Source organism: Squalius cephalus (genome assembly GCF_949319135.1).
Source record: "Squalius cephalus genome assembly, chromosome: 13".
NCBI classification, from domain to species: Eukaryota; Metazoa; Chordata; class Actinopteri; order Cypriniformes; family Leuciscidae; genus Squalius; species Squalius cephalus.
Genome location: NC_137134.1, coordinates 22,092,226 through 22,105,833, shown reverse-complemented (window position 1 = coordinate 22,105,833; position 13,608 = coordinate 22,092,226). Strand labels below are relative to the sequence as shown.

General features: G+C 37.3%; 1 protein-coding gene across 1 annotated transcript in view; it reads right to left on the bottom strand.

The window, feature by feature from the left end:
- The window catches only part of lrp1ba (low density lipoprotein receptor-related protein 1Ba), a 228,690-nt gene that overhangs the window by 153,838 nt on the left and 61,244 nt on the right, over positions 1 to 13,608 (bottom strand). Inside the window, exons 6-12 of the mRNA XM_079889543.1 lie at positions 10,901 to 11,158; positions 10,364 to 10,526; positions 8,751 to 8,973; positions 7,457 to 7,643; positions 6,040 to 6,183; positions 1,267 to 1,503; positions 696 to 876 (exon numbers count right to left, since the gene is read on the bottom strand). Coding sequence (XP_079745669.1) covers positions 696 to 876; positions 1,267 to 1,503; positions 6,040 to 6,183; positions 7,457 to 7,643; positions 8,751 to 8,973; positions 10,364 to 10,526; positions 10,901 to 11,158 — 1,393 coding nt within the window. The remainder of the gene's footprint in view (positions 1 to 695; positions 877 to 1,266; positions 1,504 to 6,039; positions 6,184 to 7,456; positions 7,644 to 8,750; positions 8,974 to 10,363; positions 10,527 to 10,900; positions 11,159 to 13,608) is intronic.

Below are 13,608 nucleotides of genomic sequence, written 5' to 3'. Positions count from 1 at the left end.
CTGATTACTCGTAATTATTCCAAAGACTCCAAGTCTTTTTTTGCAAATGATCTAAAATTCTAAGACATCGAAGCTATTAAAAAACAGACTACCCCATCCAAAAACCCATTACGAGGATAAACATGTCAAGTGTACAGCACACGGAAAGAAGTCACTAAAATATAAGCAGAAACCAGAACCTGCCTTTAAACTTTTAAACCTCTTAAGTCAGACTTCACCGTTCTGCCAAGACAGCGATTTACAGTCATGGTCTCTCCATATTCCCTTTAAGCTTTTCCATCTGAGCAATGACATCGAATAAGGATGTTCGCATTAGCTCGCTTTGACACAATGGTACTTCTGCTACTTCCTCTCTTTCATTTAAATGAACAACAATATTGAATAAATGTATGTTTGTTAACTCGGCATCATTTCAAAGAAGTTGACACCAGAGAGTACCATGGTATATAGTAGCACATTATTTGTTTTTAGTATTATTATCTGATACCAGCTCAGGGCTTTTTTGTTAATGAAAACAGAGAAAGCGCACGGTTATTGAAATTTCTTGATGAAATCTCTAAGCGCAAAGGGCAAACATCCCCGCCCCCCAGTGCACTCTAAATGGCTGGTTTTTGTTCAAGGCTTTAGCAGACTGAAATCCCTGCAGAAGAAGCTTTTAAATGCTGCTGTAAGCAGGAAAGGTATCATGGGCTTACCCATTTAGAGGATCCACAACAATGGCTCTGGGATGAGACATATTGCCTTCTAAAAGCGTTCTCCTGGTCTGAGAGGGCCGTTCCAGCCCGGCCACGTTGATGGTCTTTCTATAACCGTCATTTGTCCAGAACAGGTTGTTACCAATCCAGTCCACCGAAATACCCTCAACATTATCCAGCTCTGGAGAAAGAGAAGCAGAAACAAATTGAGAAAATGTTGTTCTTTTTGCTTGATAACATCAAAGACAGCTCAATTAATCACTGTCCTCCTCTAATTCTTCCAAGTGGAATTATGCAGTATCGACCAGCGAGCTTCCCTGACAACTGAATTGCACAAAATGTATGATGAATAACATCCCATTTGGAAAACATCGGCAACAGAAGTGCTCAAGTACAGGTGGCCTGCTTCTACCGTACCATGCTGCATGGTTGCACAGATGATTCATTACAGAGCCAGAGCGAAAATGAGTTCGTTAGAGAATATTTAACTGCTTTTTCCACAATAACACTACACAAAAGCAAACATTAATCTCTCAGAATAAAGCATAGGGTAAGTGAATGATGAACATACCGTCCTTAAGGATCGTTTCCCGAGCGGTTCCATCTGTCTTCTGACGTCCGATTAGGAAGCTTGTGGTGTCGGCAAAGTAGATGTAGCTACTCTCTGCATGGAAGTCCAGCGCTCTGGGACTCACAAGCCCTTCGATTTGAATCAAATGTTCATCGCCAGACTTGATATTCATATCCAGACCCCGGATAACTCCGGGTCGTCCTTTTCCGTAAAACAGGAACAGCTCGTTCTTTGGTTCTGAGAAGACACGATTACCCAAGTAAACAAATGCAGTGGCGGAACGTAATAAGCCTTCTGCCACAGTACTGTCAGAGCTTAATTAATTGACATAATTAGCCTCCGTTTTCAATTCAGTTCTGCAAATTAAAGCCTTTGACAAAAATGTATCCAAAGCGAGAGGCTCAAGCTAATTACATTAGCTTAATTAAAACCAGAATTAGTTCCACTGATTTGGTTCTATCGAATAAATCATCTTTTGGTGCATAACAGTTATATTGTGTTTGTAATTGTATCTGAGTGTGTGTGTGTGTGTGCGTGTGTGTATGTAAAAGTAACCAGGGACAAACGGTCCTAAGTGGGGGCAGTAAAATGAGGGACCCGTGTATGAAGCACAATGTTTTCGAAATGCATTACTTGCGAGCTGAAATGGTACAAACATGATGATTGCAATTATTATTAGGCCTGGCAGTGAGATCAAGGGAGACAAAGAAAATTGGATGAAGGCTTAGAGGAACCCAGCAAGAACAATTGCGTTTGTATAACTCTGAACTGGACTGAAGCCAAATGATTGCTTTGTGTGAGGAACGTACAGGAATTTGAGCCGTTATTGACTCTCGAATCAAAAGCAACAATTCTGCTGCTCTCAAAACAAATATGGCAGAGGTTTCATTTCATGCAATTCGGTCATGAGACGCGAGAATCATTGACGCACAATGTTATTAATGCCCCCTAGGGTAAGACAGACAGAAATTTCAGTTTTGGGTGAACTACAGTACTTTAAATAACCGTGTCGTAATGCATGTTCTTGCATAATCCAGTGAATTAAATAATTTACAAATGAATGGTACTTCAACTCATTCATAACGAATGAATTACAAGTCTGGAATCAGTCTGGAAACAGCATCACATTATAACACTTGAGATAAAAACAAAACACTCAACTGGATGAGCTACTATAAAATAGCCGATACACACCTGCATTTGACGCACATCAGTTGAGTATTATATGATTGCTGCAATCTGGATGACACATCACAGTTTTGAATAATATCAATGGATGTAAATGTGGAAAGTCACCTGGTGGTGACACACTCTCGTAATAATTTGTAAAAGCTGACGAAATTGTCAGATAAAGAATCTGGCTTGTACAAATTGTTTTTCAAGTTATAATCATGGTTAGATTTAAGGATTTAGGTAAGGGATTGAACTTTAGGTTAAGTACTTGACGGCTTTTCTTATTTTAAACTTTACCATACAATTACTTTTATTTTTTTTACTCTGAAGTGGAGTGGGCTTCCATAGCATGAATAAATGTAGATATTGCAGATTTTACAGATTTAATCGCAGTAAAATTAATCTTCAATTGAAAACGCACACATAGTTTCTTAGTTTGAGTCATCTATGTTGGGCCTCATTCATGGAACATGAGCAGAAGATATTGCTAAATTGTTTGCAAACCACATTGTAGTTGTACATAAATTGTTGCATATAAAAAGGTAGGTGAAAAAGCATGACAATTTACAGAGAAATTCATTCTGCTCTTGTTTCACGAATAACTGATTCTAGTAGTATAATTTCAGTACAATTCTGTCCAAAACCATTCAAATGTGACAACGCATTATTATGAATTCTAATTAGACCATTTTGGATATACAAATGTTTGACTAATATAGAAAATTTACAATATTTTTGGATTTTCATCACTGGGTACATCATGATTCGTACACTACGTTAAAACTGTAGGTAATATATTTAAGAAACTAAATTATTTGCAATGATTTGCAATGCAGTTTTACTGTTAAAGGTCCCATATTGTCAAAAAATGAAATTTCCTGGCTTTTTTCATGATAACAGAGGTCTAGGTGCTATGAAACTACCATACAAGTTTCAAAACAGTCAATCCACAGACAAATGCACACAGCCTGCATAAAGTAGCTGTGCCTTTTCATGTGATGTCAGAAGTATTCAGTCACCGCCTTCAGTCACCACCCCGTGCCTGCCCACTGTCACGAAACCACATCATTGCACAGGCTTCCGAACAACATTAATATAAGAGAACAGTGGCTAATGTTTATTTATTCAGAAATACCACAGCAGTTAGTTCGACCTTAATTGTCTGTTCTGCTCAGTTCACATGTGACCGCTTCGTCAATCAGGCACAGTTCAATGCCGGTTTTTCAAAGAAGCTGCTCCTCAAAGATGCTGCAGTCCCTACAGTTCATAGTTTTACAAGTTTACCACAAGTACACCTTTTACAGAAAAAAGTAACATTGTAAAAGAAACTGTAGCACATCAACTACTGTATCAGTAGGAAAGCAATAGTTACATAGCTTACTGCATTCGGTGTCTGTCTGCTAACGTTACATATTATAAAGCAGTTAAGTGTTTCAAAATCAGTGTATAACTAGCTATTAACGTACATATTTTGGAGATTTAAATCGAATTTGACAAAAAAAAAAATCTGAGTTTGTTTACAGACAGTTTAAATTAGCGTTAACATTAAACCTGCGTGCAGCATTGATGCAATGGTAATTATAATACTCATATACATATACAACAGGGCTGCCAACTTTTGAGTTTAGCTTGGAGTGAGATTTTTTTTTGGGGGGGGGGGGGTGTAATTGTGATTGATTGTCAAAACATTTGGTAACTAGGATAGAATTAGATAATAACCTAAATAGAATTTTATGACGTTTAGTGACAACATATTACAATGTTTACATTGTACAATGACTGGTAGGATACAGTTTTTATTATTGCTTGACAAAAATTTCAAGATTTCAATTCCATTCTTGTGATTTGATTCCGATTTTGATTCAATATTGACTAATTTGGATACATGTTTATTTTAAATTTTATTTAAAAAAATAATCTCACCTAATGCTGTAAACACAGAGGGCCCAATCTGCTGATATTATTAAAGGTTAAAAATAACAAATTAAATTAAATATAATGCAGTTTTTGTTATAATAACAATTATTTAATGACATAAGTAAAAATATAATAAATATGTAATATAGTGCTCAGCAAAATCTCCTCTCTAGCTATTTTTTTCTATTCAGTTAACATGCTATGGTCATTAAATGGCTTTCCTGAGGTAAATGTAACGTTATGTGACATAATTGTTCTCCTGCTGTTATACTGACCTCTTTCCGTGGTTGGAAAACACTAATTGGTCGATATTATGTATACTTTCGGTAAGTTGTACTGCATCTTTAAATAAAAAAGTAACAGATGATCGGTTCACGTGCACTTGAACTGAGGCGCTCAGCGATCTGTCACGTCACATTTACAAGCGTCAAACGTATTTTTTGTCTGAATTTCGTAATAAAATTGACGAAATCTAAGAGCTGAGAATTAGATTAATATTAAAAGTAGGTTACCTCTTTGCTCCGCAATTTTTCTGTGCGTGAGAAAATGGATGTGTGGCGTGAGAGCGTGTGAAAAGTGTCAATTGCGTGAGTCTCACGCTCAATGCGTGAGAGTTGGCAGCCCTGTATACAATACTCATATACTTACGATAACGCCGAAAGTAAGGAGGTGGCTGTTTGTCTCCTGTCGTTGCCGATTCAGGGTCTGAGTCCGGCTCGAACATATAAGGCCAGATAACATTTCCCTCAGCAATGTCCATCATTACAGGTGTTTTATTTACCTTACTTGTGAGCACCACCAAGCCACAGCAGGCTACAGCATACATGACCCTACCTGTGGTTGGCCTGGCGGTGCGTCACTCAGAAAAAAAACAGGCCAATCAGAAGATAGGCTCATGAATATTAATTAGACAGGCCAAAATAGACCTGGCGCCAGTTGCGTAAACTTAGCCACTATGGCTAAGACTGTGTCTTAAGAACTAATTTGGCCAACTAGAAATTAGTCAAGAGGTAATCAGTCTTAGTTTTCTGATTTAAATTATACCGATCTACCCTTTTATGTAACTGACTTTAAAAAGTTAGCACTAACTTTTAAGACTAGTCTAAGCAGTTTATGCATCCGGCCCCTGTTCTTAGCAGAGCTCCTGAGAAAGGAGCTGTAAAAATATATTGGGATGGTTTTTGGTGCTTATACCGCAAATATTTATTCTTAAGGACATCAAAACCCTAAAATAAAACTCCAGAAAGGTGTATAATATGGGACCTTAAAAGTGGTCTGCCATCTGAAGTTCAGGAGAAACTTTAAAATCATCTGATGTAGCTGTACACCCCCCCAAAACACACACATATTCTCTGATAGTCAATGATCCTGCTGCCAAGAGACAAAAACATATCAATTTCCCACGTATTCCTCCTTAATGTGCTGAACGTGCGCTATTAATCACAGAAACGTGTCCATTCTTCAGCATCTTGGGCCTCTATAAATTTGGTCATAAATTTCCATTTCGACAAACCCACAAGGGCCATCTGTCTGATATATGGCTTCAGATAGCAGCACCCTTTCCTTTGGGAATACCCCTAAAACCATTTACATGAGAAACCCGTCTCCAAGATGCTAATCAGACATCTAGGAGCTACAAGAGGAGGAGAGAGGAAAGAGAAATTGGCATTTTGCGACCCTCACTTTTGCAGGACTTCCCGTCGCTGGCAAGGACGTGGCCAGTCCGGCAGCGGCATACGCGTGATTTGTAGTTGTGGCTCAGGAGACAGATATGCGAGCATCCACCTTTTCGTCCGTGTGGGTCAGGGCTGCATGAGTGAGTCCTGACTGGAGAAAGAGAAAGGTCAGCGTCAAGGAGCGAGCATCGCGAAATATCAGCGACCACACATATGCTACATGCCAAATGCAAAATGCAAAATATTAAAAAACAACTAATTGTGTATATCGGAAAGAGAACAGGCTTATAAACTTTTAAAATGGAGAAGAAAACACTTTCCATATTGGTTTATGTCAAAGATTAAACTCTACGATATTTGGACACAAATTCAAAATATGTATGTTGTGACCACGAATAATAATTTGTTCCGACGACTTACTGGGCACGTTTACACAACAATGTTTTTCCTTCGCATTTTTCGCGTACAGACGACAACGTTGTCAAAACGATCCCCGTTACCCCAGATCCGCAAAAAACGACTAAAAGCGCTGATTTATTCAGGCCAGGCCAGAAGTTGGCAATGTCCCTTTATAAAGAAACACTACGCGCTTATAGACTGAACACGTAAATACTCACGAGCATGACGTCACCGTTTTCACAAATTCACGTTTTTACTAGGGCTGTCAAACGATTAATCGCGATTAATCGCATCCAAAATAAAAGTTTGTTTTTACATAATACATGTGTGTGTACGGTGTATAATTATTTTCTATATATAAATACACACATGCATGTATATATTTAAGAAATATTTGCATGTATATACTGTGTATATATATTTATATTATATATAATTTATATTATATATAAATATTTTATATATAAATAACACATTTTCTTAAATATATATATGCATGTGTGTGTATTTATATATAGAAAATAATTATACTCCGTACACAGACATAAATTATGTAAACACAAACTTTTATTTTGGATGCGATTAATCGCGATTAATCGTTTGACAGCCCTAGTTTTTAGCAGTTTACACAGAGATGATAACAGTATCGTTTTCAAAAACTTGCACTTTGAAACCCGTTTTCACCTTTTTTTCAGGCCCCCAAAACGATGTTGTTGAGTAAATGAATACGCATATATGAACGCATACATTTTTTTTCCGTTTTTAGTTGAAAACAGTGCTGTGTAAACAGCCCCTAATACGTCACCACGTTTTACTAATTCGTTCTCTCGTTTTAAGTAAATCGTGCACATGATATAATAATTTGTTCACTCGTTTTACAAATTAATTCTGCTCTTGTTTTTCATGAATAACAGAAGCTAGTAGCATTTCAGTATAATTTACTACTTCAGTATAAATAAGTCATCGCTATTCTTAAATATGAGTGATTGCTGATTATATTAGTTGCACTCCCACGACAAGTTTACCTGTAGGTTGAGCCAGTCTGTGATAAACTCGGATGGCTTTGGCACTTTCCAAAGTGGTAACGGTGTTTGTGTCACTGCTGTTGAAGCGATTTATCCTAAATATGTCCACTTTGCTCTCTCTGGAGGGTTCAGAGCACGTCGCAAACAAGTAATCTTCAAATAGCGCTAATCCGAACAGGTGCGACACCTGGAGAGAGAAACACAGGAATGGAGAGAGAGAAAGACTCATCTAGAGGCCTTGGCACCTCTTCGACTTAATTCTGAACATGACACAAATACGTCTGCTTTTTCGCTTCTTTAATCCATCCGATGTAACTTTAGCTGAATAAACTAGTCAGACACCGGTTGAAATATGCAGGCATCTTTGATTTCACATCTGTGCTACAAACTACCGACGGGTACCTTTGAGGCTTTGATTTCGAGGAAAGACTGATGTGAAAAACAAATGAGTTTGCGGTAGTAGAGTTCATTTCAGGTTATCTTTCAGTGCCAGCTTTGAGGAAAAAAGTACCAATATAACCTGCGATAAAGGTCCCAGGGAATTTGCCAGAGCTGAACCTCGCAGGAAATGGATGAACAAATCAATACTAAAAAAAAAAAAAAAACACACAAAAGAGTTGTAGCGTAAAGCCAGGACTTGGCAAGGTCAAAACAACCCGATGCTCATCCAGGCTAACAGTTCTAACAGGGGACAATGAGACGGTTACAGAAATGCCAAGGAAAACAATTAAAAATGAAATCCAACATCTAATCAACAGTAAAAGCAAATCCAAACACTTAAAAAACCCAAGCAGAATCAACAGAACCCCAAGCGAGACGATACTTAGCATGAAAAACGGCTGAAATTGATACAAATGCTGTTCTTCAACTACAGTAATAACTCCCGTAAACCATGAACACCTGCACGCAGGCGCTTTCTAAAAGGGATTTTCTAAGTATTGCATCTGGTTATTAGTTAACACCAGATGTCTCATAACACTGATAAACAGCCACGGATGTATTATCTATTGTTTTGGAGAAAAAGTTTGACAGCGCCCTTGGCCCGTTCTATGATCAATGGATGAAATGTATACTGAATTTATGAAGCTATGAATTTTGTATCACCATACTTTTGGGCCCGTTGAAGGGGCAATGGAGAGAGGCCAAACTTTATAGCCTTCAAAATAAACTGCTTTAAGAGTTATTCAAAGAAGCATCATCTATCACAGCTTTACTGCTGACTATTAAGGCTGTTGAAGTTTTTCGATATAGTTAAGTTGTTTAGAGGTCACACTTCTTTGTAGGTTGGTCTTACCGAGTTGCCTTGGATGATCGTGTGTCTGTTCTTGCCATTGTAATCCACAACTTCGATAAAATCCAGATAAGCGTCCGCCCAGTAGACGAGCTTCTTGACCAAGTCCAATGTCACGGCGGTCGGCTGTTCGGTTTTATACTCCACTATCCTGGTTCGGTTGGTGCCGTCCATGTTGCAGCGCTCAACTTTGGCTATAGTCCCGTAGTCCGTGAAAAACAGTTTTCTAGGGGTTAAAACACATCAGGTTTTAAACCGGAATCTACCTGACTTAAAAGAAATCAAAAGTCAAGGCCATTTAGGATTCAATCAATCCACTCATACCCAAACAGTGTTGTGTCAGAGCAGAACGCTCACAGTAGCAACAGCGCAATTAAAGCGAGCCACTCTGAGCAAGAGCTGAATGAATGGGCCGCAGTATGATATTATTTATTTTTATTCTAACACATACTGACAGAGGAATGAGAGAGGGGGAGGTCATCCGCATTACTCTACGCACGACAACTGTGGCACAGAAACGGTCCACACAGTCTGAAAGCGGCAAACTGCTCCAAACAGCATGCACACCTCAGCACTGCATACAAATGAATGTTTACCAAGAGACCAAAGAGTTTCTCACGTCACAGAAGCGAGGACGACTCGACATCAGATAAGGATGATTTATTTACGCCTATGAAAATCTGATTCGCGAGTCTCCTCCGTGTCGTGTGATCATTTTAAGATAGCTGAATATCTATGTTTAGGTCAAAGAATTATGAACGATTTGTTTGGAGAGGGTTCTAAAAGGTCATATTTACTGTGATTTGACTTTCTAGATGGTAAACCGCTTTCAGTTGGCCAGTTAGACTTCAGTGACCGTGTAATGAAAGAGAGGGTGGGCGGGATGACCTTGATGATAGTATCTGATCTCATAATGGTTTGTTACTTTTGTTTTGTAATGTAAAGGCAAATTGTTTATATACTACTACTACTACTGCTACTACTATTACTACTACTAAAAATAATAATAATATAAACTCTTTATTCTATTTAAACTATTTATTAAACTACTGATTATTATTATTATTATTATTATTATTATAAATGCTTATTTAATTTGTATTTAATAAAATTACTATATAAAAAATATTTTCTATTTATTTATCAAAAGTTTAATATAAAATATTTATTAAACTAAGTAAATATAAAACATTATTATTATTATTATTATTTTATTACTATTATATAAACTCTATTATTTAATAAACTATTGATTATTATTAATAATAATAATAATAATAGTAGTAGTAGTAATTAATAGTTCAACATAAACATTATTGTTATTATTATTATTATTATTAATTACTCATTTGTTAAATGTAATATAATAATTTACGAATTAAAGGTACTTTATCACATTTGATTATTTGCTCATTTTATTCAAAAACTGATGCCAAAAAATTGTAAAACAGCTTTTTATGTTTGTTTGTAACACTATTTTTTTTTTAAATGTTTTTTTTTTTTTTTTTTTTTTTTTATATCCAGAGCAAAGGCTCATTGTTACCATCTCATGTATAGTATACTGTAAATGGCCAGTCATAAATAAAAGGACCTAATGGTTGTCTTAGTGATCGTACCCCATGATGGGATCCAGCGCTAGGCCTTTTGGGTTCTGGATGTCCAGGTCAATGATGGTGACACATGCATCTCCCTGTTCGTTGCACACAAATATTCGGTCGTTCACTCTGTCTATGAAGTAGAAGTTTCCTGTTAACCAGTCGATGGCCATATGCTCCACATCTACATGGAAGAAGAGATTATTTGTTAGACATGTGAGCACCAGCAGAGTACCAGGACCTGGTAGTTAGAAACAATAAAACATTCATGCATGCTTCAAAGAAGCAAAAACTGACATTCAGCGACTTGACATGCACACTTGACACACTTAACCTTCTGACATTAAACACTTCATTAGCAGATCATTAAACACTTCAAGAGGTAAAAGAAAGTGGGAAAAAAAGGCTAATGAGAACATTTATATGGACATTAAAAACAAAACACTGAAGTTCATAAAAACTTCAAAGGAGATTAGTTTGCACTTGCTTTGAATAAAACATCAGTGGTTTTAAAGACATTCCTTAATTTTCACTTTGAGAATAGACGTAAATACTCACTTTGCAGGTTTTGACCTATCCTTATCTCATGTATTTCTGAAAACACTTTGAGCTTGGTCATGCGGGCACACCACAGTTGACCCGTATCCTGCGCCACTGAGAGCCAACAGAGTGACTCTTCTCTATAAATAAAGTCCACTATTTGAGTCCCATTTGTCTCCATGGACTTGAGATTTGGCATAGATGATCCATTGAGGTAAACAACTGATATAGAATTCATATTTGCTGTCAACAGAACCGGAGGTTTATCGCCAGGATCTGAAAGAGGGAACATAAAATGCAGGAAATTAGAGGAAATCATAATAAATATCACCTGTGAAATATAAATTAAGTGATTATTTATGTAAAACATATTTAAACACACTTCATGTTGGGCAATTTCGGAACTGTGGACATTTAGTAAATTAATCCTGAAATAAGTCAAATAAATTAGAAAATGAATTACCACCACTGTCAATGACATTTTAAACATTTGTGTAAAAAAAAATTAGAAAAAAATTGGCTGACTCATGTCTTTTTATGTTTCATAAATACACACAATTAAATAATATTTTACATTTTCTGCATAATTTGACAAAATTACAGATTGATATGAATTAACAGTAACATGCTCTTGATTATGTTTTTGTTAACTGAATATAAAAGTGGCAACTCTGCCCCGGGACATAAAAGTGCATGTAGCTGAATCAAAATCCAAAACACCCATACAAAATATAAATATTTAGTCTTTACATTCATTTTGCTTACCTATATAGAACATAAAACACTGGTTGATTAAAGGGATAGTTCACTTTGAAATTAAATTTTGGTATGTTTTAGCTTACCTCAAGGGCATCCAAGATGTAGGTGTCTTTGTTTCCGCGGTAGTTTCAATTTTGATATTTTTAGGTCAAACCGTTCTTGTCTGACAGTCATATAATGCAGGTCTGTGGTCACTGTCTCAAAGAGCATGCACAGAGTCCAAATTAAAACAATTCCCCATCGTCCAAATTAAACAATTCCCCATCGTAAGTACACATTGATGCCCTAAGACACGAAACGAGCGGTTTGTGTGAGAAAACGAACAGTATTTATATCGTTTTTACCTCTTATAACACAACCACGTCCAAGTGATCTGAGGGCGCGGGCGCATCCTGCTGTGTGACGTGTGCGCAGACTGGTGCATAGATATATATACACTAGATTTCGCATTAAAGACATTCGTTCCAATGAACTGCTGTAGCCAAGGCGACCTCTAGTGTATATATCTATGCACCAGTCTGCGCACACAACACACACCAGGATGCGCCCGCGCCCTCAGATCACTTGGACGTGGTTGTGTTATAAGAGGTAAAAACGATATAAATACTGTTAGTTTTCTTACACAAACCGCTCGTTTCGTGTCTTAGGCCATCAATGTGTACTTACGATGGGGAATTGTTTAATTTGGACTGTGCATGCTCTTTGAGACCGTGACCATAGACCTGCATGATATGACTGTCAGACAAGAACGGTTTGACCTAAAAAGATCAAAATTGAAACTACTGCAGAAAAAAAGACACCTACATCTTGGATGCCCTTCAGGTAAGCTAAAACATACCAAAATTTAATTTCAAAGTGAACTATCCCTTTAAGCAGCTCGCACTTGCTGCGACACAAATTGTCCAAACTTAAACTTTGTGATCGTCTTGTGTTTTTTTTCCCCCCTTTTACACTAATGAACAGACACCATGAAGAGCAATTAACTGTGAGCATGTAATCATCTCTAAATTTGATAGACAGTTGCGGGTCGGGCTGGATGGGCTCTGATTGACTTTCCATTAAGGCTTCCCCTGTTTATCTCTCCCACGGCTCTTTCGTAGGCCAACTTGCCGGTGTCCATTTGCATATTGATGACAATAAGTGTAACTGACACTCGTATCAGGCGAATGACAGTGTCATCTATACTAATGCGCCTGGATGATCGCCACTGTGATCACGCTACTCCACTGAGGCTTTCCTGTTCAATCAAACGACCCAGAAGGCATTGGGTTTACCCATCTAATCTCTTAAAATGTTAAGACAACTATAATTTAAATGCTGAGTGAAATGTCAAGTGTGGAGTTTGTCGACCTTTTTTCGTTTTCAACACTAGATACTTATTTTCTAGTGGTTCTTGCTAAGAGAAGATATTCATTGTAGAAAATGCTATTATTATGTGTCAATACAAAGTATTTCAACAACCCTCTAACCTTAAAACAACCCATTAGACTTGCCTAGCAACTAGCAATCACACAGCAATGTGTTAAAAACCTACCAGAACCCTTTAGCAAAAGGCTACAAACTACCCTGGAGCCCCAGCAACCGCATACTGTAGTAATGTGCCAAAACCACTCAGAACACCTTGGCAAGTAGCTAGCAACTACCCAGAACACCATAGAAATCACATAACAATGCATTAAAGAAAACTCTTAGAACTCCATAGACCTAGTCAGGGTAGCGCCATATTTCATTTTTTGACAGGAATGAAAACGAGGCTGTCAGGGGTAGATACAGTGCGTTCAATGAATGGTACTGATGTTAAACAACATATCGATTGTTCAACTGATGAAACGTCTTCCAGAAGAAAAAAAAAAAAAAACTTTTGGTAGACAAAATCTCCACAAGAGAGTTGTGAACATTACATAATTAGGACCTTTCTACAGCGCATGCCTTTGTAAAGAATGTGCGCCTCTCCCTCACAATCTCGT